The sequence below is a fragment of the Ustilago hordei genome (assembly GCF_900519145.1).
Source record: "Ustilago hordei strain Uho2 genome assembly, contig: UHO2_contig_20, whole genome shotgun sequence".
Taxonomy (NCBI): Eukaryota; Fungi; Basidiomycota; class Ustilaginomycetes; order Ustilaginales; family Ustilaginaceae; genus Ustilago; species Ustilago hordei.
In genome coordinates, this window is record NW_024545282.1 from 319,663 (window position 1) to 344,131 (window position 24,469).

General features: G+C 50.1%; 1 protein-coding gene across 1 annotated transcript; it reads left to right on the forward strand.

Moving 5' to 3' along the window:
• Positions 1-10,988: 10,988 nt before the first annotated feature.
• UHO2_06692 (uncharacterized protein) lies at positions 10,989-11,390 on the forward strand (the record flags this gene model as incomplete). The annotated part of the gene is made up of 1 exon (XM_041558861.1): positions 10,989-11,390. One exon carries the CDS (start codon positions 10,989-10,991, stop codon positions 11,388-11,390), a length of 402 nt encoding a protein of 133 aa, XP_041414795.1.
• Between the last annotated feature and the right edge of the window lie 13,079 nt (positions 11,391-24,469).

Genomic DNA, 24,469 nt, shown 5'->3' on the forward strand with positions numbered 1-24,469 from the left:
TTCCTGTTATACTGGTCTACTGATCTATGTTGTGCCTCCCTGATCTGCTCCTGGAGGTACTTGCAATGCTCCTTTCCATCCATGAGGTACTCGAAGCGACTTGGGTCATTGACTCCCAACTGTTGAGGGATATCAGGATGAGTCTTGGGGTTCCATCCATAGCATGCAAAGAATGGTGAGACACCAATGCTGTTGTGGACCGTGTTGTTGTATACAAAGGCTGCAGTGTCCAGCAGGTCAGCCCAGTCATTCTGCTCATAGTTGCAGTACATCCTTAGGTACTGCTTTACGACCTGGTTGACCCTCTCTGTCTGTCCATCAGTTTGAGGATGATAGGCCATGCTGAGTGAGTGCTTCACCCCCATCTGCTCAGCAAAGGCCTTCCATGCTCCTGAGATGAACAGCCTGCCTCGGTCCGAGACCATGTGATCTGGGTAGCCAAAGAGTCTAACCATGTGTCTGTGTAGCAACACTGCAGTCTGTTTGGCCATGACTGTCTTATGGGTTGGAGCTAGTATGGCAAACTTGGTTAACCTGTCGACAATGACTAAGATAGAGTCATAGGTCTTGGAGTCATACTTCTTCGATGGTGGTAGTCCTTCAATGAAGTCGAGGGATATGGAGCCCCAGGGCCTGTCTGGTGTTGCTAGTGGCTGTAGCAAGCCATATGGACAGTGATGAGGAGCTTTGTACCTAGCACATACAGGACAACTTGCTACATAGTCTGCAATCCAAGCTGTCATGCTTGGCCACCAGTAGTGTCGTTGGGCTGCTTTGATGGTAGCATCTCTTCCCACATGTCCAGCAGTGATGCTGTCATGGCATTGGGTCATCACCATGAATCACAGGTGCTCTACAGAGAGAGATTGTCCATCTACCTCTTTGGCACTCCTTGAGTGTCAGTTGTTGGTCCTCCCTGGCATGATCACTTTGGGGATAACCAACCTTCCTCCACTGTACCATAGGTTGTCCTTGACCTTGAAGGGCTTCTTCCTATGTATCTCCTGTAGCTCTTGGTCTAAGGGCTGGAAGATCTTGACCAGGTCTCTGAGACCTTTTGATGCTATGGACTCCATCGAGAGCATAGGGGCCACTAGGATCGAGTCATGGTCTGCTGTCCCCTTGAACACTCGAGGAGGCAGTAGTTGCCTTACATTGTGATCCTGCTCTTCACCAGCTGGTTGCATGTCAGTCCTTCTGGTGAGAGCATCAGGCTCACCACCTTTGTCTCCTGGTCGATACTGCAGTATGAAGTCGAAGTCCGCTAGTAGTATTGCCCATCAAGCTTGTCAACCTGTGATGCATCTCTGGGACTTGAAGTACTTGAGGGCTTCATGGTCAGTGAGGATGACCAGTTGATTTGGTAGTCCAGCTAGCATGTGTTGCCACTGAGTAAGGCCAGCGACCACAGCTAGGAGCTCCTTGTCATGGATCTCATAGTTCTTCTTGGCAGAAGACATCTTCCTAGAGTAGAAGGCCACTGGATGCCATCATCCTTCATGCTCCTGCTTGAGTACTCCTGCTATAGCAAAGTCACTTGCATCAGTCTCCAACCTTGTTGGAAGGTGGTAGTCGAAGTGCTGAAGCACTCCTGCTGATGTGAATGCCTGGATGAGCATGTGGAAGGCCTGCTGGGCCTCCTCTGGTAGCTCAAACTTCTTGAACCATTCTATAGGCTTTACCAGTGATGTCAAGGGCTTGGCTATGCGAGCAAAGTGGGCTATGAACCTTTGATATAAGTTGGCAAAACCCAGGAACCTTTGGATGTCATGGATTGACTCCAGCATTGGCCACTCCTTGACAGTGCACACCTTTTCTGGGTCCATCTCTATGCCCGTTGGCTTGATGATGTATCCTAGGAACTCGACTATCTTGGTGTGAAACTCACACTTCAACAGCTTAGCAAAGAGCCTGTTGCTCCTTAAGCGAGTGAGGACCTCAGTAACATGCTTCACATGTGACTCTTCAGTGTCACTGAAGATCAGGAAGTCATCTAGGTATACTACCACATATACTCCAATGATGTCTTGGAAGATGTCATTGATGAATGACTGGAAGTGAGCCAGAGCATTGGCTAGGCCAAAGGGCATCACTAGGTACTCATAGAGTCCTAACTGAGTGCCAAAAGCTGTCTTCCATTCATCTCCTTTAGCAATCTGGATGAGGTTGTATGCTGCCCTAAGGTCTAGCTTGGTATAGATCCTTGCCTTCCTGAGTAAGAACAGCTGCTCCTCGATGAGGGGCAATGGTGCCCTGTTCTTGACAGTGATCTTGTTGAGACCTTGGTAGTCCACACAGAGTCTGAGACCTCCATCCTTCTTTGGTACAAAGAGCACTGGTGATTGTGCTGGGCTCTTCGATGGTCTTATGAACCCCTTCTTGAGGTTCTCATCCAAGTACCTCCTCAACTCAGACATCTCCTTGGGTCCCTTAAGATACAGGGGCCCTTGAGGTGGCTTACCTCCTTCTATCAACTTGAGGTGGAGATCATGCTCGATGTGATGGGGCAGCTTGTCTGCTTCCACCTCATCGAACACATCTCACAGGTGTTGGTATGGCTTTGGTATGTCTGCAGCTGTCACCACCTTGTCCACCTCTACCTCCATCTCTACTCCTTTGTCTGTGCCTGTAGGTACAAAACCAAAGGCTGGGAGTGATGATGGTGGCTCCTCCAACAGCATGAACCCTATGGGTCCATCTTCCAGAGCTGCTTGCAGTATGTGCTCTGCTGAGACAAACTCATTTCCATGAAGGGTTGGTCTCCTCATGGTTAGGTCCCCTGCTCTCACTGCTTCAGGGGGTCTCTTTGGGGGTCAGTCCTGCTCCTGAGTCTTGAACTCCAGCTGGCCTGTATCCCATTGTATAGTGGGTTTGAGCCTCTGTAGCTCAGTGAACCCCAGGATGAGGTCGTAGTCAGTGGTGTTGGCCACTGAAGCTTCGACCACACCCAGATTGTGTGTACCAATAGATACCTGCATGCTCACAGAACTATTGATGGAGAGTTGGTGTCTGGTGACACCATGGATCGATCTTGTTTTTGTGGGTTTTGTGGGTATTTGGTACTTACTAATGAAAGAATCTGAGACTATGGACAAACCAGCACTGGTATCAGCCAGTATCCAAGCAGGATGGTCTTGAACCATTCCAGAGAGCTCCAGTACTGCTTTGCCTCCACTGGTAGAGAAACATACTTGACAATATTGATATATACAGAGTGATGGCGAGGAGGTTTGTAGAGCAATGCATGCCATCAGTGCATCACCCCACTGATGTTTCCCTCATCGTCGTCATCCTTGTGCTCCTCCTCCTCATGATCGGGGTCCATGGATTGCTGGTATGAGCTGAGGTCCATGGCCTCGGGGTCACCCGTCTCAGTGCTGCCTGTGTGGCCATCTCCTGAGTTGGTGGCTTCCTCGAAGGGATCTGCTGTGGTGACCATGACCTTTGGACCCATGGGTCGAGAGCTAAGAGGATCTATCCTCCTGCTGGGGCAGTCCCTGGCCCAATGGCCAATACCCTTGCATACATGACAGGTGTTGGTACCTGATGGAGCAGGGCTTCCTTGCTTCGAGGTTTGGGTGGGTTGATGAGGAAGGGGTCAACTAATTGGTTGGTTTAGGTTTTGTGTGGTTGCTTGTGTTGGTGATCAAGCTGGATAAGGTTGAGTGGGTTGACGTATGGGGATTGAACTTTGATTTGGCCAAGACCCAGTTCTTAGTGGAGGTGAGGTGGCATTTGGGAGTGAGTGTCTAGCTGAGGACTGCTGTAGTAGCATCCTCTGTCGATCAATCTCCTCAACCTCTCAATACCACTCCCATCTCTTCCCAGGTGGATTCCTCTCGAACTTCTCCTGTATGCTGTGAGTGAGACTACCTCTGAAGAGATCAATCACTAGCTCATTGTCATCTAGGTTGACCTGTCCTTCCAAGTCTCTGAACCACTCTACATGATGTGTGGCGGCACCAGGAGCATCACTTGTGAGTCTGAGAGCCAACAGTTTGTTGTATGCCTCCATCCTAGCATTGCATGGGTTGAACTGTTCTGACAGTTGCTCTGTGAAGTAGTGCCAATCATTGAACAACCTTCCTTCTCTAGCTCTATCAATACGGAGCTTGGAGGTCCACCACTCTCATGCTGTCCCTTCCAGTTGAGCACCCATGTGATTGATCATCCTAGACTGCTCATACACCTGGTTGAACTTAAACCATGCTTCAGCTTCTAGAATGAAGATCTCCACATCTTGGGGATTGAACTTTGGAAACGGGGTGGCAATGGGCTTTGACCTCTCCGCCATGATGCTGGTGTCCTCCTCTTGGTCCAGGGGATAAGGGTCTGTCCTGGTCCTGCTGTAGGGGTCCACCTTAGTCTTGACATATCTTGGTCTGGTAGGTGAAGCATACTTCTCGTAGTTGATGTTGTCCTGCTCATCCAGGTTGACGAATGAGACTGATCGTCTTGGTTGTGGAGCTGGGGTAGGAGTATGTGGGTCTCCTATCATAGACTCATCTCCTCCTCCTGCTTGTTCCTCTGAGTGAGAGAGGTCCATCATCTCCTCCCTGCTCAGATGAGCTCATTGTAATTGTTCCTCTCGTTGTCCCTGCCTGGTAAGCTCTAGCTGTGCTTCCAATAGAGTGAGTAGTCTATCGAGCTTATTGTTGAGGTCTGGGTCTGTCATGGTGATCGTGAGGAGCTGCTTGAACAATCCACTCTAATGTCAGGGGTCTCGCACCTGAAACCCAGGTCGGACTGTCAAGATACTCGGTGACTATCAAACTGTGCAACAGCTATTGTCTCAGTATCTGTCTCGACAAGCTAGTCATTCAGCGACTATCAAGTTGTGTGATGACAGCAGGTGGCATTCATTGTATATACTATCATAGGTTTTGGCTGACCTCTGTGGACACTCAATTCAGGGGTAGCTTGGCACAATCAATATCAATACATAGGTTATGATGACACCAAGGTCTGGTGTGAGTGTTGATGATGATGAGGTTGAGGGTGTTGGTGATAAGGTTGGTGGCATCAACACGAGTGTCCAGTGTGTTGACTGATGCTTGAGGTGATCCCCAGACTGCAGTGGACTACTGCCTTCGGTTCTATCTATATCCAGACTGCTAACCTGCTATGGGGCGCCTTCGGACGTCAGGTAGTGGTGATACAACACACACACTATGATGAGGAGCAACCTTGATAGATTGCTGCTATGCTGACTGAAACTAATATATACTTATGCTGAAGTGATAACTAGTTATGATGGTTGTGTAGAGTGGATGAGGATCCACTCGACCTTTGATGATGAGAAAGCATGGTTGTATACCTCTTCACAGCATCGCCAGCGATGCTGCTCCTGCTCTCTCTCCAGAGAGTACCTTCTTCATCGAGTACTGTTCAGGGGGCCTCTCCTGCTTGCTTGGCACCCCTGTGCCTCTTGAGCTGTGTCAACTCCTTTGACACTGCTCCTCCTCCTTGCTATCCTGCTTGATTGGCACCCCTGTGCCTCTTGAGTGGTGTCGACTCCTTCGACACTGCTCCTCCTCCTCAGGACCTTGTGTCGACTCCTTTGACTCTTGTCTCTCGTGCCCCTGAGTGGTAACCATCTGCATGCTCCTTGAGCTTGGTCCTCTTCGTGGCTGTGCCTGCTCCTTGAGCTTGGTCCTCCTCGTGGCTGTGCCTGGCCCTCCTCGCATATAGCTTGGTTCTCCTTTGCATGTGAGTCCATGGTCTCCATGGAGACTGCACTACGACCATGCTCTCTAATGGTATCGACTAGATCTTTGATACTTGTGCTCCTTCCATATGAACCAGTGACCCTCCTGCTTCTTGAGCATCCAGACCCATGACAGTGAGTATAGGAGTATTTATGCATTCGATTGGTGTCGCCTGCAACACCTATCTCATTCCCCCTGCTAGCATCAACCCCATGAGTGCTGCACCCCTACCATCTGCGCAGCGTACTGGTTTCACAACACTGCTCCTTTTGCCTTCCTGCTCCTTGTCAGCGGTCGCGCGCCTGAAACCTGGGATCAGTAGTAGTATCAGTACTATCACCGATTCTGTCGAGTTATGCGACAGCGCTAGTGGTATTACGATTCCTAGTGTAATATGCGACAGAACCGTCTCTGCCGCTTTTCTTGTTGGAATCTGTAGTTGTACTGATGTTGTGACAGATTTCGACTGACCACTGTGGACACTCCATCCAGAGGTAGCTCGGCACGATCAAACTACGATATGACTCTAAGTGAACTTGATGTTGACACCAATGGTCTGGTGTGAGTATGGATAGATGATGTCGACATGAGTGTCCAGTGTGTCGACTAACGCTTGAAGTGATCCCCGGACCACAGTGGACAACTGCCTTCGGTTCTATCGATATCCGGACTGCTGGTTTGCTAGAACCACCTTCGGATGTCAGGAAACGGTGATACAACACACATGCTTCGATGAGGAGCAATCTGTTGATTACTACTATGCTGACTGTGAACTAATGATACTTATTGCTTGAAGTAATACTAGTTTGTTTGATGAGTGTAGAGTGGATGGATCCACTCGACCATTCATGACAAGAAGGTATGCCTATATATCTCTTCGCAGCATTGCCAGTGACACTGCTCCTGCTCTCTCTCTCCAGAGAGTACCCTCTTCGTCAAGTATTGTACAGGTGTCTCCAAGGAGGCACCTCCTCCATATCAGACCTTGTCCCTCCTGTCTTACCTGAGCTGTGTCAACTTCATCAACACTGCTCCTCCTCTTCATGTCCCTTTTGCCAGTGTCCTTTACACAGCTCTCCTTTCTCTGACCAGCAACAGTTCTCTTTTACTCCTGTCTTGTTAACCCCTGAGTGGTAACCATCCACATATCACTTGAGCTCGGTCCCTCTTGCATGTGAATCGTCATACAGACAACCTTGCTACCGATCTCTGTGGAATCTGCCACAAGGTCTCGCTTGTTGTAGATTCTGGTGGGATTCATGATATCGACGATGCTTGTGCCGATTTTGCTGTGATCTGCCATAGAGCTGATTCTACTGCCGATCTTGGTGAACTCTGCCGCAACTCTTATGATCTACCCGATTCCACGATTCCTGCGCTACCTTCATATGAACTTCGGTCTTTCCTCGCTCTGCGCACCCAGGCCCATGACACTCCTTTCCCACCTGATGATGTGTGTCAACCCCTTTGACACAACTCCTCCTCGTTGCTTTAGCCAATCCATTCTCTGCTCCCTTCCCTCTTCACCGGCAGCCACCTCCCCATCATTATCTCATGAACCCCCTTAGCCACCCATTGGTCCTTGTGACTGACCAACCACTTGATCATGCGGTTGCTCCCTGTGCTTGGGCCTGTGTGGCTATGCGCATGCACCCCTCGAGCAGTAACCATCCACGTGATGCTGAGCTTGGTTCCCCGCTACCTACTATGGTTATCTCTGAGTGCCTCTCCTTCCTATGTGTCAGCGGTTGCGCACCTGAAACCTGAGATCTGTGGTAGTATTGATACTATCACCGATTCTGTTGAGTTATGCGACAGCACTAATGGTATTTCGATTCCTAGTGAAATATGCGACAGAGCCTTCTCTGTCACCTTTCTCATTGGAATCTGTAGTTGTATTATCATTATGACAGATTTCGACTAACTGCTGTGGACACTCCATCCAGAGGTAGCTCGGCACAATAAAACTATGATATGACTCTAAGTGAGCTTGATGTTGACACCAATGGTCTGGTGTGAGTATGGATTGATGACACCAACACGAGTGTCCAGTGTGTCAGCTAACGCTTGAAGTGATCCCTGGGCCACAGTGGACATCTGCCTTTGGTTCTATTGTTATCCAGACTGCTGGTTTGCTATGAACCACCTTCGGATGTCAGGAAACAGTGATACAACACACACGCTTCGATGAGGAGCAATCTGTTGATTACTACTATGCTGACTGTGAACTAATGATACTTATTTGCTTGAAGTAATACTAGTTTGTTTGGTGAGTAGAGTGGATGAGGATCCACTCAACCACTTAGTGATGAGAAGGTATGGCTTTATACCTCTTCGCAGTGCCACCAGCACCACTGCTCCAACTCTCTCTCCAGAGAGTACCTCCTTTGTCAAGTGCTATGCAGGAGTCCCTGTAACCCTACTCCTGTCCCTCTTGAGCTGCATGTCAACCTCCTCGACACAGCTCTTCTTCCTCATGAACTATATGCTGGTGTCTGTGACACAGTTCTCCTTCCTCTTAACCAGCAACTGTTCTCTTGACTCCTATCTTGTGAACCCCTGAGTGGTAACCAGCTGCAATTTACTGAGCTTGGTCCCCATCTTGGCAGAGCTTGGTCCTCCTCGCCTGTGAGCTTGGTCCTCTTCACATGTGAATTCATCATATGAACATCCTTGTCACTGATCTCCATGGAATCTACTATATGACCTCTCCTACTACTGATCTCATCAGGATTTGTGATATCATCCTTGTTTGTACTGATCTCACTGAGATCTGTCATAGAGCCGATTCTACTGCAGATCTTGGCAAATACTGCTGCAAATCCTATGATCTGCCTGATCCCCTGATTCCTGCACTCCCTTCATATGAACTAGCAGGTCTTCCTGCTTCCTGTGCACTCAGGCCCATGACATTACCCCCCTCTTAAAAGCCGAGCTCCGTTGAGGCAAGTTCTGTGCCATGTCTGTTCTTACCACTACCAAACCATGTTGTTGCCACCCAACTTATTGTGCAACATGGTGTCTCCTCATTACCATACCCGCTCGTGCACTGCTGCAGAGGAAACCTCTTCTGAAAGGACTGTGGCTCCTTCTGGACATCGGCAGATTGTTGTCTGCCTTCGTCCTTGTGAAGTTGTAGCTGATGCTGCTGAGCCCACCGCCTCCTCACCCCCGGCCTGGCTGGCCGATCCTCTCATGTCCCTGGTGGTACCTTCCTCTCCATTGGTGCCACTGTTTCTGGGAATGGACGACAACACAGTCATCCAGAGTCCTCCTGGCTCTCCTCCCCCTGCTCGTGTTGTGCCAGGTCCCTCAGGAGAAGACTACTCTCCAGCCTCTCCTCCTCCTCACAACCTGAATGAGGTTGGTATGAGTTGTCCTGCTTGGGAGCTGACAACTCCTGAGTGTCAAGCCATGTGGGAAGCTGAGCTGGCTCGCTCCCCCACCCCTCCTCCAACTGCCAACGAAATAGTCGATGCAATCCTGGCTCCTCCTCGCACCGTCACCCCAGAGTATTGGTTGAATGTGTAACCGCTTACTCCTCCTCCTCACTGGCGTGGTCACCAGACTCCACCCCCCCCTCCTCCTGACTGCCATCTCCCGACAAATGGCAAGATCGTGGAATGGGCTGAACTGTTCATGGTTGCTGACCTTTTGGTCAGAGTTGCAGATTGCCACTTCCCCCTCAACTGGGATGTCCCCACCGGGTCTTTGCTGGAGCACCAGTTACATTGCCTGGTCATGTTGCATTTGACTGAAGGCTGTATGCCTTGGCCAAGCTGGCAATGTTGCCACTGCTTCCAGCTGCAGATTCCATAAGTGTCCCTTGCCATACATGACTACCTTTCCTATTTGTCCCTAACCCCCTTTCTCTTTTTACCAGTTGTTTTGCCTCCACTTTCACCAACCCATTTGGTGAGAGGAACAGGGTGCCCCACACTTGCACACATTGTTACCTGGCTGGTCTGGGTAATTGTGAGCACAGTATCCCTGCTCATCCCAGCATGGAGTACCTAGGCAATGGTACTCCAAGCATGCAGCCTTGTGGTTTGCACCAAGCTGAAAGAGCCCATTTGACAGTCGCAAATGGGTATGGCCCTGGGTTTGTGCAGTCGGAGGAATGGGTTTTGGACCCCATTATGTCCATGGGTTGGGCCACAGCCATGCAGGTCATATGGCATTTGTGTCACGACTCAGTCATGACCCTTCTCATATTTAGAATAGATCTAACATCGATATGTCATTTTCACTGCAAAAGAGTCTTAGACTCGTCGCATTGAGTCTTGTACCTTCGATCTCATAGTTTGCTCCTTCCTTCTTCTCTTCTCTTTTCCCTTAAGGAAAAGAGATCATAAGTCACTCTCCCAATCAACTCTCTCATCTACTCCTTCCGAAGTCTGGTAGCCTCCTCTGCCTCTCCTCTCGATCTCGCCCTCGTCGTCATCGCCAACCGTAGGGCCGGTTCGTGATAGTATCTCTTTTCCTTCTCTACCAGCCTTCGTCACCATCATCCTTCTTTACCATCATCGACCCTATCATCGTCATCATCATCAGTACCGCCATTCTCCTCGTTAGGAGCCTTCGACACTAACATCATCATCGTCATCATCGTCATTTCCGCCATTCTCCCCGTTAGGAGCCGTCGACACTAACATCATCAGCATCATCGTCGCCATCACTATCATCGACATCACTACCTTCTCGATCAAGACACATCTCTCTCCTGAATCGTCATCAGACGTCCCTTCCTCCTCACAAGGCCCCACCATCACCATCTTCTTCGCCTCCATAACATCGGTCACTATGCCCCCTCCTAACCATTCCGAACGCATCGAATCCCTGGAGGACCAGGTTCGTTCATTACTCGCAGCCCTCGAAGCTCGCAGTGCTCCAGCTCCCTCACCCAGCGAAAATGCTTCTGTCCAGCAAGGTTTTCGTACCAAGGAACCAGAGGTTTTCATGGGTGAGCGAGGGCACCTCGAGCCGTTTCTAGCTCAGGTTGAGGTGTTTCTGCGACTCAACCCAGGGCGCTTCATCAACGACTCCGACCAGATCCTCTGGTTATCCACACTCCTGCGTGGAGTTGCGCACCAGTGGTTCTACCCCCACCTTAGCGCTGTCAACCCTCCCGCCTGGCTCACGGACTACCCTTTATTCATCAACCAACTACGCATGGTCTTTGGGGACCCAGATCATATTGCCACTGCCAAGCGGGAGATCGAGGCTCTATCCCAGACCACCTCTGTAGCCAACTACCTCACCCAATTCCGCCAGTTGCAAATGACCCTCAATTGGGGTGAAGACGCCATGGCTTGGTTCTTTTATCGAGGACTCAAGGAGAACGTCAAGGATGACCTTAGTCGCTCGGGCAAACCAACCGATCTGGAAACCCTCATCCAGAGATCCCTTGAGATCGATAACCGTATTGCCGAGCGGATCTCCGAGAAGAGGAGGACGATCACCCGGTTGGCAAACCCTACACCCATGCCTGTCTCCAACCCTCCCATTGCTCCAACAGCCGTTTACCCCTCCTCTCCTTCCACCCTTCGCGTCCCCCTTACCACAGCTGGAAAGCTGGACCCGGACGAATACAAGCGGCGCCAAGCAAACAACTTGTGCATCTACTGTGCTTCTTCAGAGCACACCGTCACAGACTGTCCTATCATCAAATCAAAAAAATAGCGGGCTTGTCAAAAACAGCCGCCTTAGCAGCACAAGCCCGAACCGCTAAGCACCGACTGACAGCACTCGCTCCTGTAGATTCACAACCCTCTGGTAATCAGTATCTATCTACATCCCTTTGCTTCCTGTCACGTCCCTCTTTTCCGGTGCACAAGGTCATGATCGACTCCGGCGCCACCACCAACTTCATAGACTCTCGCTTCGCCACTCTCCACTCCCTGCCTCTGACCTCGAAGCCGCTCACCGAGACCCTCTTGCTTGCAGACGACAAAACCCAAGTCATCATCAGCAAGGAAGTACAGCTGTCATGCCTCGTTGCAGAGCTCTTCCCATCCGACATCACCTTCCAAGTCACTGATCTTGGTCCCTGTCCCATCATCCTGGGGCTACCATGGTTAAAAGGAGCCAATCCTAATATAGATTGGCAATCCGGCGACATCACCATGCGAAGCCCTCCTCTAACCCCTTCGCCAATGGCTCCATCTCAGCCGTCACCCGCTCTGCCATCTGCATCACTTGATATCGATGTTATCGATGCTATTGCCTTTAACAAGTCCCTCCAGTCGGACTGTATCACCTCGGGTACCCTCTACCCCTCCCCCATCCAATCACAGCACTTACTCGCCACCACCACAACATCCTCGGATACCACCATGGCTCTCGCTTACGATGCTGGTCTTTCTGATATCATCCCCCCGGAATACCACCAGTACCTCGATGTGTTCAGCAGAGTCAAAGCTGACAAACTTCCGCCTCATCGCACATACGATCATCAGATTCCACTGGAGGAAGGCAAATCTCCACCCTTCGGACCCATCTATAGTCTCTCAGAACATGAGCTTAAGACTCTCCGGGGGTACCTGGAAGAGAATCTTGCCAAAGGATTCATATCTCCATCCGACTCGCCAGCAGCTTCCCCCATCCTCTTTGTTAAAAAGAAGGATGGTTCCCTCCGCCTCTGTGTAGACTATCGAGGTCTCAACCGGATCACCATTCGTAACCGTTACCCACTACCCCTCATCGACGAATTACTTGACCGACTCCGCAAAGCTCGGTTCTTCACCCGTATAGATCTGCGTGGCGCGTACAACCTCCTTCGCATTGCCAAGGGGGACGAATGGAAGACAGCCTTCCGTACTCGATATGGCCTCTTTCAGTACAACGTCATGCCCTTCGGCCTCACCAATGCTCCTGCCTCCTTCCAACACCTGATGAATGACACATTCAAGGATATGTTAGACAGGTCCCTCATCATCTACCTCGATGACCTGTTGATATACTCCCCTACCCTTGAACAGCATCAAAGACATGTCTCTGCTGTCCTGGCACGCCTCCGCCAAGCGGGCCTGTATGCGAAAGCAGAGAAGTGCCAGTTCTCCACTTCGCAGACCGAGTTCCTAGGGTTTGTGGTCTCGGATCAAGGTGTCTCCATGGATCCAAATAAGACAGAGGTCATCACCAACTGGCCTGTACCCAAGTCAGTGCATGATGTACAGGTGTTCTTAGGTTTCTGTAACTTCTACAGGAAGTTCATCCCCCAGTACTCTCGAACTGCATACCCTCTCACACAGTTGTTGCGTAAGGAGGCCCAGAGTGCTCCTTTCGCCTGGCACAATGACGCCCAACACGCCTTTGAACAGCTTCGCTCGGCCTTCGGCACTGACACCATCTTGCGTCACTTTGACCCCACACGGCCCATCATTGTTGAAACTGATGCATCAGACTTTGCGGTTGCTGCAGTCCTTTCACAGTCATTCGATCAAGGCACTAGGCACCCCATTGCATTCTTTTCAAAGAAGCTTGATCCGGCACAACTCAATTACCCCATCTTTGATAAAGAGATGTTTGCCATTGTCGCGGCCTTCAAACACTGGCGCCAGTACCTTGAGGGTGCCAAGTTTCCGGTGCATGTCCTCACCGATCATCGCAGTCTTGAGTACTTCACTACTACCAAGCAACTCAACCGTAGACAAGCTCGTTGGTCAGAACTCCTTTCCGATTTTGACTTTGTCATCCAATACCGCCCTGGTGCACAGGCTGGTCTGCCAGATGCCCTCACTCGTCGTTCCGACATGCGACCCATGGACAAGGGCCCATCACTGATGCAGGAGCACAACCCAAACAACTTTCAAGCCCTCCTCAAACCTCATCAACTCCGACTTGCTGCTACTGGCATCCTCACAGTAAAGTCGGACATTACTGACAAAATCCGTGATGCCCTTTCCGGCGACTCCTGGACCTCAGCGCTCCTGGAGCAAGCCCACCTTGGATCACTGCCACTTGGTTTCGCAATCAATTCCAGGAACCTTCTCACCTACCGGAACTCAGTCTGCGTACCTGATGCTGGTGACCTCCGACTCCTAATTGTTCAAGACCGACACAACTCGCCTTCGGTTGGACATCCGGGTCGCAGAAAGACGCTTGCTCTTGTTCGCCGGTCCTTCTTCTGGCCGGGCATGTCCAAATTTGTCCACACCTTTGTTGATTCCTGCGAGACATGTCGGCGCATCAAGGCTGCCCGGCACAGGCCTTACGGTCACCTCAAATCCCTCCCAGTTCCCCCTCATCCATGGTCTTCCATATCCATGGATCTCATCGAGCAACTGCCCCCATCATCTGGCTTCACTGCCATCCTCGTTGTGGTTGACCGCCTCACAAAGATGGCAACCTTTGTTCCGACTACCAACACATTGGATGCTCCCGAACTGGCCAAACTCTTCCTGCGCCATGTATACTCGAAGCACGGTCTCCCCACCTCCATCGTGTTGGACCGAGGTTCCGAGTTCACATCCCACTTTTGGCGCTCCCTCTCTGCTCTCCTTGGCATCGAAACCCACTTCTCCTCTGCTTATCACCCCCAGTCGGATGGGCAGACCGAGCGTGTTAATCAGGTCCTTGAGCAGTACCTTCGCGGGTATTCAAACCACCTACAGACCAATTGGAGCGACCTCCTACCTTTGGCCGAATTTTCCTACAACAATGCGGAGCATGCGTCAACTCAACTCACCCCGTTCTTCGCCAACTACGGGTACCATCCTCGCTTCAGCTTTGATAACACCGATCCAGCCTCTTTGCCTCTTTTCCCTGCTGCCCGCTCGTACACAGATCAGCTAAAGCAGCTCCATGAGTATGTTCGGGGGGAGCTGGATAAAGCCAACAGCCGATCGGCTGCACAGTTCGATAAACACCGCCTTCCCTCCCCTCAGTTCCAGCCTGGCGACAGAGTTTGGCTGTCTGCCGATAATATCCGCTCCCTTCGCCCCACCAAGAAGCTGGACTACCGCCGACTCGGACCCTTCTCCATCAGCAAAGTCATTTCCTCCCATGCCTATCGCCTCCAGCTTCCTCCATCGATGAAGATCCATAACGTGTTCCATGTTGACCGCTTGGAACCCTATGTCGCCAACACAATCCCAAATCGGGTCCAGCCACCGCCCCCCCCGGTCGAAATCGAAAGCGATGTTGAATATGAAGTTGAACAAATCCTCGATAGCAAGGTCGATCATCGCTACCGTGACCCACTCTTCTACCTTGTCCGCTGGGTCGGATATGGGCCTGACCACAACTCCTGGGAACCCGCCTCCAATCTCACCCATGCTGGCGACCTGATTGCTGAATTCCATACAGCCAACCCAACCCGCCCATCTCCTACTCATTACTAAACTCCTCCCCTGTCGTCGTTTCTTTCGGGGGGGGATACTGTCACGACTCAGTCATGACCCTTCTCATATTTAGAATAGATCTAACATCGATATGTCATTTTCACTGCAAAAGAGTCTTAGACTCGTCGCATTGAGTCTTGTACCTTCGATCTCATAGTTTGCTCCTTCCTTCTTCTCTTCTCTTTTCCCTTAAGGAAAAGAGATCATAAGTCACTCTCCCAATCAACTCTCTCATCTACTCCTTCCGAAGTCTGGTAGCCTCCTCTGCCTCTCCTCTCGATCTCGCCCTCGTCGTCATCGCCAACCGTAGGGCCGGTTCGTGATAATTTGCCCGACTTGAACTGGGTGAGTTCTGTTTTGCATACCCTTCAGGACTTTGTTGCCCACCACAACAGGTTGTATTCGGAGCAACAACCACATGAGTCAGTGACCGTGCCTGGTGGCCCCCCAGATTCCATTGATACTTGGGTGGCCCCTGTCATGGGCCTGGATGCTCAAGAAGCAGGAGGGTCACTGGTTCATATGGAAGGAGCACAGGTATCGAAGATCTAGTCGATACCAGTAGAGAGCATGGTCGTAGTGCAGTCTCCATGGAGACCATGGACTCCTATGGACTCACATGCAAAGGAGGACCGAGCCATATGTGAGGAGGGCCAGGCACAGCCACGAGGAGGACCAAGCTCAAGGAGCAGGCACAGCCATGAAGAGGACCAAGCTCAAGGAGCATGCAGATGGTTACCACTCAGGGGCTCGAGAGACAAGAGTCAAAGGAACTGTCACCAGTCAAAGGAGAAGGAGCAGTGTATAGGACACCGGCAAGCAGGTCCTGAGGAGGAGGAGCAGTGTCAAAGGAGTCGACACCAGGTCCTGAGGAGGAGGAGCAGTGTCGAAGGAGTCGACACCAGGTCATGAGGAGGAGGAGCAGTGTTGAAGGAGTTGACACCAGGTCATGAGGAGGAGGAGCAGTGTCGAAGGAGTCGACACCACTCAGGAGGCACAGGGGTGCCAAACAAGCAGCAGCATAGCAAGGAGGAGGAGCAGTGTCAAAGGAGTCGACACAGCTCAAGAGGCACAGGGGTGCCAAGTGTCAGGGGTCTCGCGCCTGAAACCCAGGTCGGTCTGTCGCGATACTCGGTGACTATCAAACTGTGCGACAGCTATTGTCTTGGTATCAGTGACTATCAAGTTGCACAGTGACAGCAGGTGGCGTTCGTTGTATATACTATCATAGGTTTCGGCTGACCTCTGTGGACACTCCGTTCCGGGGTAGCTCAGCACGATCAATATCAATGCTTTGGTTATGATGACACCAAGGTCTGGTGTGAGTGTTGTTGATGATGAGGTTGATGATGTTGGTGATAAGGTTGGTGAGTGTTGATGATAATGAGGTTGATGGTGTTGGTGATAAGGTTGGTGGCATCAACACGAGTGTCCAGTGTGTTGACTTTGACGCTTGAAGTGATCCCCAGACCGCAGTGGACTACTGCCTTCGGTTCTATCTATATCCGGACTGCTAACCTGCTATGGGGCGCCTGCAGATGTCAGGTAGTGGTGATACAACACACACACTACGATGAGGAGCAACCTTGATAGATTGCTGCTATGCTGACTAAAACTAATATATACTTATGCTGAAGTGATAACTAGTTATGATGGTTGTGTAGAGTGGATGAGGATCCACTCGACCTATGATGATGAGAAAGCATGGTTATATACCTCTTCACAGCATCGCCAGCGATGCTGCTCCTGCTCTCTCTCCAGAGAGTACCTTCTTCATCGAGTACTGCTCAGGGGCCTCTCCTGCTTGGCACCCCTGTGCCTCTTGAGTGGTGTCGACTCCTTCAACACTGCTCCTCCTCCTCATGACCTGGTGTCGACTCCTTCGACACTGCTCCTCCTCCTCATGACCTGGTGTCGACTCCTTTGACACTGCTCCTCCTCCTCAGGACCTGCTTGCCGGTGTCCTATACACTGCTCCTTCTCCTTTGACTGGTGACAGTTCCTTTGACTCTTGTCTCTCGAGCCCCTGAGTGGTAACCATCTGCATGCTCCTTGAGCTTGGTCCTCTTCATGGCTGTGCCTGCTCCTTGAGCTTGGTCCTCCTCGTGGCTGTGCCTGGCCCTCCTCACATATGGCTCGGTCCTCCTTTGCATGTGAGTCCATAGGAGTCCATGGTCTCCATGGAGACTGCACTACGACCATGCTCTCTACTGGTATCGACTAGATCTTCGATACCTGTGCTCCTTCCATATGAACCAGTGACCCTCCTGCTTCTTGAGCATCCAGGCCCATGACACCAAGCAGGAGAGGCCCCTGAACAGTACTCGATGAAGAAGGTACTCTCTGGAGAGAGAGCAGGAGCAGCATCGCTGGCGATGCTGTGAAGAGGTATATAACCATGCTTTCTCATCATCATAGGTCGAGTGGATCCTTATCCACTCTACACAACCATCATAACTAGTTATCACTTCAGCATAAGTATATATTAGTTTTAGTCAGCATAGCAGCAATCTATCAAGGTTGCTCCTCATTGTAGTGTGTGTGTTGTATCACCACTACCTGACATCCGAAGGCGCCCCATAGCAGGTTAGCAGTCCAGATATAGATAGAACTGAAGGCAGTAGTCCACTGTGGTCTGGGGATCACCTCAAGCATCAGTCAGCACACTGGACACTCGTGTTGATGCCACCAACCTTATCACCAACACCATCAACCTCATTATCATCGACATTCACCAACCTTATCACTAACACCATCAACCTCATCATCGTCAACACCCACACCAGACCTTGGTGTCATCATAACCTATGCATTGATATTGATTGTGCCGAGCTACCCCTGAACGGAGTGTCCACAGAGGTCAGCCGAAACCTATGATAGTATATACACGAATGCCACCTATCATGCAACTTGATAGTCACCGAGTGATAAGCTCATTGAGACCGATACCAAGACAATAGCTGTCGCACAGTTTGATAGTCACCGAGTATCTCGACAGACCGACCTGGGTTTCAGGCGCGAGACCCCTGACAGCCCCTATGGACGAGGAGCTGGTGATCTGATCATCTCTTGCTCCTCCCCCTGCTCCTTCTTCCTATGTTGACATATAGTGACATCTTACAATATCAGCCTTCTGTTCCTTCCGATCCCTTTAAGCCTGTGTCCTGACCCTTGTGTGATCGCTCCTGACCTTGTTCCATTGGTCACTTCATCTTTGGTCTCTCGTGTGTGTGAGAAAAACCTGTCCTCTCCCACTCTTGTTGTGAAAATGTCATAGCACTACTACAATTACTGATTTCTGTGTAATCTGTAATAGTGCCACTATTCTCGCAGATTTCGCTCAAATCTGTCCCAACTCCCTCCTTACCGCTTCCACCTTCTCCTCATGCTTTCTCCTTCTCCTCGTGTTTGTTAACCTCATCCCCCCACCGAAACCTCATACTCCTGGATGAGGTCAGGACAGTTGAGGTTTGACACTGGCTCCCAGGAGGCAGCTTCCTCTGGGTATCCTCACCATAAGACCTTGTATTTGGTTGTTCTATTGCATGTGCATTTATCGATGAGTGCTTCCACTTCGAATTCGAGGTCTTCATCTGGTAGTGATGGTACCACTGGTTGTTCTGACTGTTGAGGGAGTGAGCTCATCTTTGCTAGCTCGAGCATTGACACATGGAAGACATCATGGACTCTGAGGTTTGCTGGCAATGTAATCCTATATGCTCGATGGCCCACCCTTTCTTGAACTGGGTAAGGTCCTGCAAACCTGGTATCCAGTTTTGGTGTGGGTCATCTTGTCTTCCAGTTCCAGCAATTTATATAAACTATGTCACTGACCTGGAATTTGATGTCCTTGTGTTTCCAGTTGTATTGTTCCACCATTCAATGCTGTGCTCTCCTAATCTGGTCCTGGAGGTATTTGCAATGTTCCTTCCCATCAACAAGGTACTTGAAATGATCTGGGTCATTGACTCCCAGCTGCTGAGGTATGTCAGGATGGGCCTTTGGGTTCCAACTGTAGCAAGCAAAGAATGGTGAGACACTGATACTATTGTGGACTGTGTTGTTATACACAAATGCCACTGTCTTGAGCAAGTCAGCCCAATCATCCTGCTCATAGTTGCAATACATTCGCAAGTACTGCTCCACTACTTGGTTGACCCTCTCAGTTTGTCCATCAGTCTGTGGATGATAAGCTGTGCTGAGGGAGTGCTTAGCACCTATGCCTGTAGTGAATGCCTTCCATGCTTTTGAAATGAACTGTCTTCCTCAGTTGGACACCATATGGTCTGGATAACCAAAGTGTCTAATCATGTACTTCCACAGTAGGACAGCAGTTTGTGTCGCTGTGACTGTCTTATGAGTTGGGGCCAAGATAGCATACTTGGTCAGTCTATTGACAATGACCAGGATGGAATCAAACCCCTTTGACACTGGAAGGCCCTCAATGAAGTCCAATGATATTGAGCCCCATGGCCTTTCTGGTGTGGCAAGCAGTTGCAACAAGCCATACAGATGATGATGAGGAGCTTTGTATCTGGCACATACAGGGCAGCTTGTGACATAATCAGCAATCCAGGCTGTCATGTTGGGCCACCAATAATGCCTTTGGGCTGCTTTGGTGGTGGCATCTCGACCCACATGACCAGCCATTATGCCATCATGACATTGAGCCATGACCATGAACCGTAGATGCTCAACAGAAAGGGATTGGCCATCTACCTCCCAAGCACTTTGTGACCCGTGGTCATTGGTTCTTCCTGGCATGGTTACCTTTGGTATAACCAACTTTCTGCCACTATGCCATAAGCCATCTTTGATCTCAAATGGCTTCTTGACATGGATCTCCTGTAGCTCCAGATCCAAGGGCTGAAAGATCTTGGTCAGGTCTTTGAGTCCTTTTGTTGCTATGGACTCCATGGTGAGCATGGGAGCCATTAATACAGAATCATTGTCTAGGCCTGTTGGTAGGGCCGATTCTGCTGAGATTGGTAGTACCATGCTTGTTACTACATTTTCTGCTGAATTTTGCTGTAGTGTGCTTCCTATAGTGATGTCATTTTCGACCTTTTCGAACACTCGGGGAGGCAACAATTGCCATACATTGTGCTCCTGCTCCTCACCAATTGGTTGCATGTCAACTTGTCTGGTGAGAGCATCAGGTTTGCCACCCTTGTCTCCTGGTCAGTATTGTAGCATGAAGTTGAAATCAGCTAGCAATACTGCCCATCTTGCTTGTTGTCCAGTGATGCGGCATTGCGACTTGAAGTACTTGAGCACCTTGTGATCTGTGAGGATGACTAACTGACTCGGCAGTCCCGCTAGCATGTGGCACCACTGAGTAAGACAGGCGACCACTGCTAGGAGCTCCTTGTCATGAATCTTGTAGTTCTTTTCTGCAGATGACATCTTCCGGGAATAGAAAGCCACAGGGTGCCAACATCCTTCATGCTCCTGTTTGAGCACACCAGCAATGGCAAAGTCGCTTGCATCAGTTTCCAACCTTGTTGGCAGGTGGTAATCGAAGTGCCAAAGCACTCCTGCCATTGTGAATGCTTGTATGAGCTTGTGGAAAGCCTGTTGAGCTTCTTCCAGCAGCTCAAACTTCTTAAAATGTTCCATAGGTTTGACCAGAGATGTCAATGGTTTGGTGATTTGAGTGAAGTGTGCTATGAATCACCGATAGAAGTTGGCAAAGCCTAGGAATTGTTGGATGTCATGTATTGATTCTGGCATTGGCCATTCCTTGACAGTTCGGACCTTCTCTGGGTCCATCTCAATCCCAGTTGGTTTGATGATGTACCCCAAGAACTCAACTGTAGTGATGTGAAACTCACACTTTGACAGCTTGGTGAACAGTCAATTGCTTCTTAATTGAGTGAGCACTTCCGTGACATGTTGGACATCTTCCCCTTCTGTGTTACTGAAGATGAGGAAGTCATCCAGGTACACAACCACAAACACTCTGATGATGTCTTGGAAGATGTGATTGATGAAGGACTGGAAATGGGCTGGTGCATTTGCCAGGCCGAAAGGCATCACCAGGTACTCATAGAGGCCCAACTGTGTGCCAAATGCAGTCTTCCATTCATCCCCTTTTGCAATGCAGATGAGGTTGTATGCCGCTTGCAGATCTAACTTGGTATAGATCTTTGCCTTCCAGAGCAGGAAAAGCTGCTCCTCGATGAGGGGCAGCGGCGCCTGATTCTTGAGGGTGATTTCATTCAGGCCATGGTAGTCCACGCATAGCCTGAGGCCTCCATCCTTTTTGGGCACAAAGAGCACCGGAGATCTTGCCGGGCTCTTTGAGGGGTGTATGAACCCCTTTGCAAGGTTCTCATTGAGGTACTTCCTCAGTTCGGCCATTTCCTTCAGCCCCTTGAGGTATAGTGGGCCCTGTGGTGGCCTACTGTCTTCCATCAGTTCCAGATGAAGATCATGTTCCATATGGTGGGGCAGCTTATCTGCTTCCACCTCATTGAACACATCCTGCAAATGTTGATACAGTTCTGGTATATCTTCTGCCGATACCTTCTGATCAACCTCTACTTCCATTTCTATGCCCTTGTCAGTGCTGGTGGGTACAAACCTGAAGGCCAGGAGTGACGAGGGTGGGAGGTCCAGGAGCATGAACCCAATGGGTCTGTCCTCCAGGGCAGCTTGTATCAGGCTTGCTGCTGAAATGAACTCATTCCCATGAATGGTCAGATGTTTTGGTTTCTTGTCATAGAGGCATGTTACCACCAATCCTGCTGAATTCAGTGATAGGTTGTCTTTTATAGTGGGCTCTTGTTTTAGCTTGCTAGTTACAACATCTTTTGCCAAATTCGGTAATAAGTCACTTCTTATGACAGATTTCACCAAGTTCACATGTAGTCCCCCAGTTACAGCTTCTTCAGGGGGCCGTTTCAGGGGTTGGTCCTTGTCCTGGGTCTGGAACTCCAGTTGGCCCATTTCCCACTGTATGGTGGGTTTGAGCCTTCTTAGCTCGGTGAAGCCCAAGATAAGGTCATAGTCAGCAGTATCGGCCACCAAGGCTTTGACTACTCCAAGACTGTGCTTGCCGATAGCAACTTGAATGCTAGCTGAACTGTTTATGGCAAGCTGATGCCTGGTGACACTGTGGATGGTTCTTGTTTTTGTGGGTTTTGTGGGTATGTGGTACTTACTAATAAAAGAATCTGAAACTATTGACAGTCCAGTGCTGGTGTCGGCAAGTATTCAAGCCAGATGGTCTTGAACTGTTCTGGAGAGCTCTAGTACTGCCATTCCTCCACTGGTAGAGAAGCATATGGGGCAATCTTGATATATACATAAGGATGGTGAGGAGGTTTGTAGAGCGATGCACACCATCAGTGCATCACCCCACTGCCGTTTCCCTTGTCGACATCTTCTTGGACCTCTTCCTGGCCAGCATCCATTGGTGGTTGATACTGGCTGAAGTCTAGGACATTGGGGTCAACCGTTTCTAGGTCATCTGTCTGGCTATCCCCTGGGTCCAGGTCTCCTTCCTCAGAGGAGGTTTCTGTGGTTACCATTACCTTCGGGCCCATGGGTCAGGGCCCCAAGGCATCCAGCTTCTTGCTTGGGCAATCTCTGGCCCAATGGCCAAGCCCCTTGCACAAGTGACAAGTGTTGCTGCTTGGTAATGCAGGGCTTCCTTGTCTCGGACCCTGAACCAATTGATGGGGCAACAGCCAATTGGTTGGTTGGCTAAAGTTCCCTATTGTTGTTTGTGCCAGCAGTCAGGAATAGGTCTGTGTCAATTGCCAAGCAGGGAATGGACCTTGAGCTGGTGGCATAGGTCAGCCTCTGGGGTTTGGTCACGATGGAGCGGTGCTTGGGTGCTGGGCCAAGGACTGCTGTAACAGCATCCTTTGCTGGTCGATCTCCTCAACCTCTCAATACCATTCCCACCTCTTCACAGGTGGGTTCTGCTCAAACTTCTCCTGCAGGCTGCATGTGAGACTTCCCCTAAACAAGTCAATAACTAGTTCATTGTCATCTAGATTGACTTGTCCTTCTAAGTCCCTGAATCGCTCAATGTGGTGTGTGGCTGCACCTGGTGCATCGCTTGTGAGCCAGAGAGCCAAAAGTTTGTTGTAGGCCTCCATTCTGGCATTCTGAGGATTGAACTGTTCCATCAGGCACTCAGTGAAGTAGTGCCAATCATTGAACAGTCTTCCTTCTTGGCCTCTGTCGATGCAAAGCTTGGAAGGCCACCATTCGCAAGCATTCCCTTCCAATTGAGCACCCATATGATTGATCATCCTTGCCTGCTCATAGACCTGGTTGAATTTGAACCATGCCTCAGCCTCAAGGATGAAAATCTCAATGTCTCTAGGATTAAACTTGGGGAATGGGGTGGCAACCAGCTTGGAGCGTGAGAGACTGGGGTCTCCGGCAGTGCTCATATCATCCTCCTGGTCGAAACCATGAGGTTCTGCCCTTGGCCAGTTGTACAGATCCACATGGGGCCTGAAGTATCTGGGCCCAGTGGGTGAGGCATACTTGTCATAGTTGTCGACTGGCAGTTCACTCGGTTCCACAAATGATACCACCTGCCTTGGACATGACGCTGGGGATGGTGTGGGAGGGTCTCCCATCATCTCTTCCCTAGCCCCTTGATCCTCTGGGTGGGAGGGCTCAATCACCCCCTCTCCACTCAGATGAGTGCAGCATAGATGCTCTTTGCATTGCCCTTGCCTGGTAAGTGCCAACTGGGCTTCCATTAAGGAGAGTAGCCTCTTGAGCTTATCATTGAGGCTTTTGTCCATCATGTTGATTGTGGGGTGCTGCTTGAACGATCCACTCTAATGTCAGTGGTCACATGCCTGAAACCTGAGATCTGTGGTAGTATTGATACTATCACCAATTCTGTTGAGTTATGTGACAGTGCTAATGGTATTTCAATTCCTAGTGAAATATGTGACAGAGCCTTCTCTGTCACCTTTCTCGTTGGAATCTGTAGTTGTATTATCGTTATGACAGATTTCGACTAACTGCTGTGGACACTCCATCCAGAGGTAGCTCGGCATGATCAAACTATGATACAACTCTAAGTGAGCTTGATGTTGACACCAATGGTCTGGTGTGAGTATGGATTGATGACACCAACACGAGTGTCCAGTGTGTCAGCTAATGCTTGAAGTGATCCCCGGGCCACAGTGGATGTCTGCCTTCGGTTCTATTGTTATCCAGACCACTGGTTTGCTACGAACTGCCTTCAGATGTCAGGAAATGGTGATACAACACACACACTTCGATGAGGAGCAATCTGTTGATTACTACTATGCTGACTGTGAACTAATGATACTTATTTGCTTGAAGTAATACTAGTTTGTTTGGTGAGTAGAGTGGATGAGGATCCACTCAACCACTTAGTGATGAGAAGGTATGGCTTTATACCTCTTCGCAGTG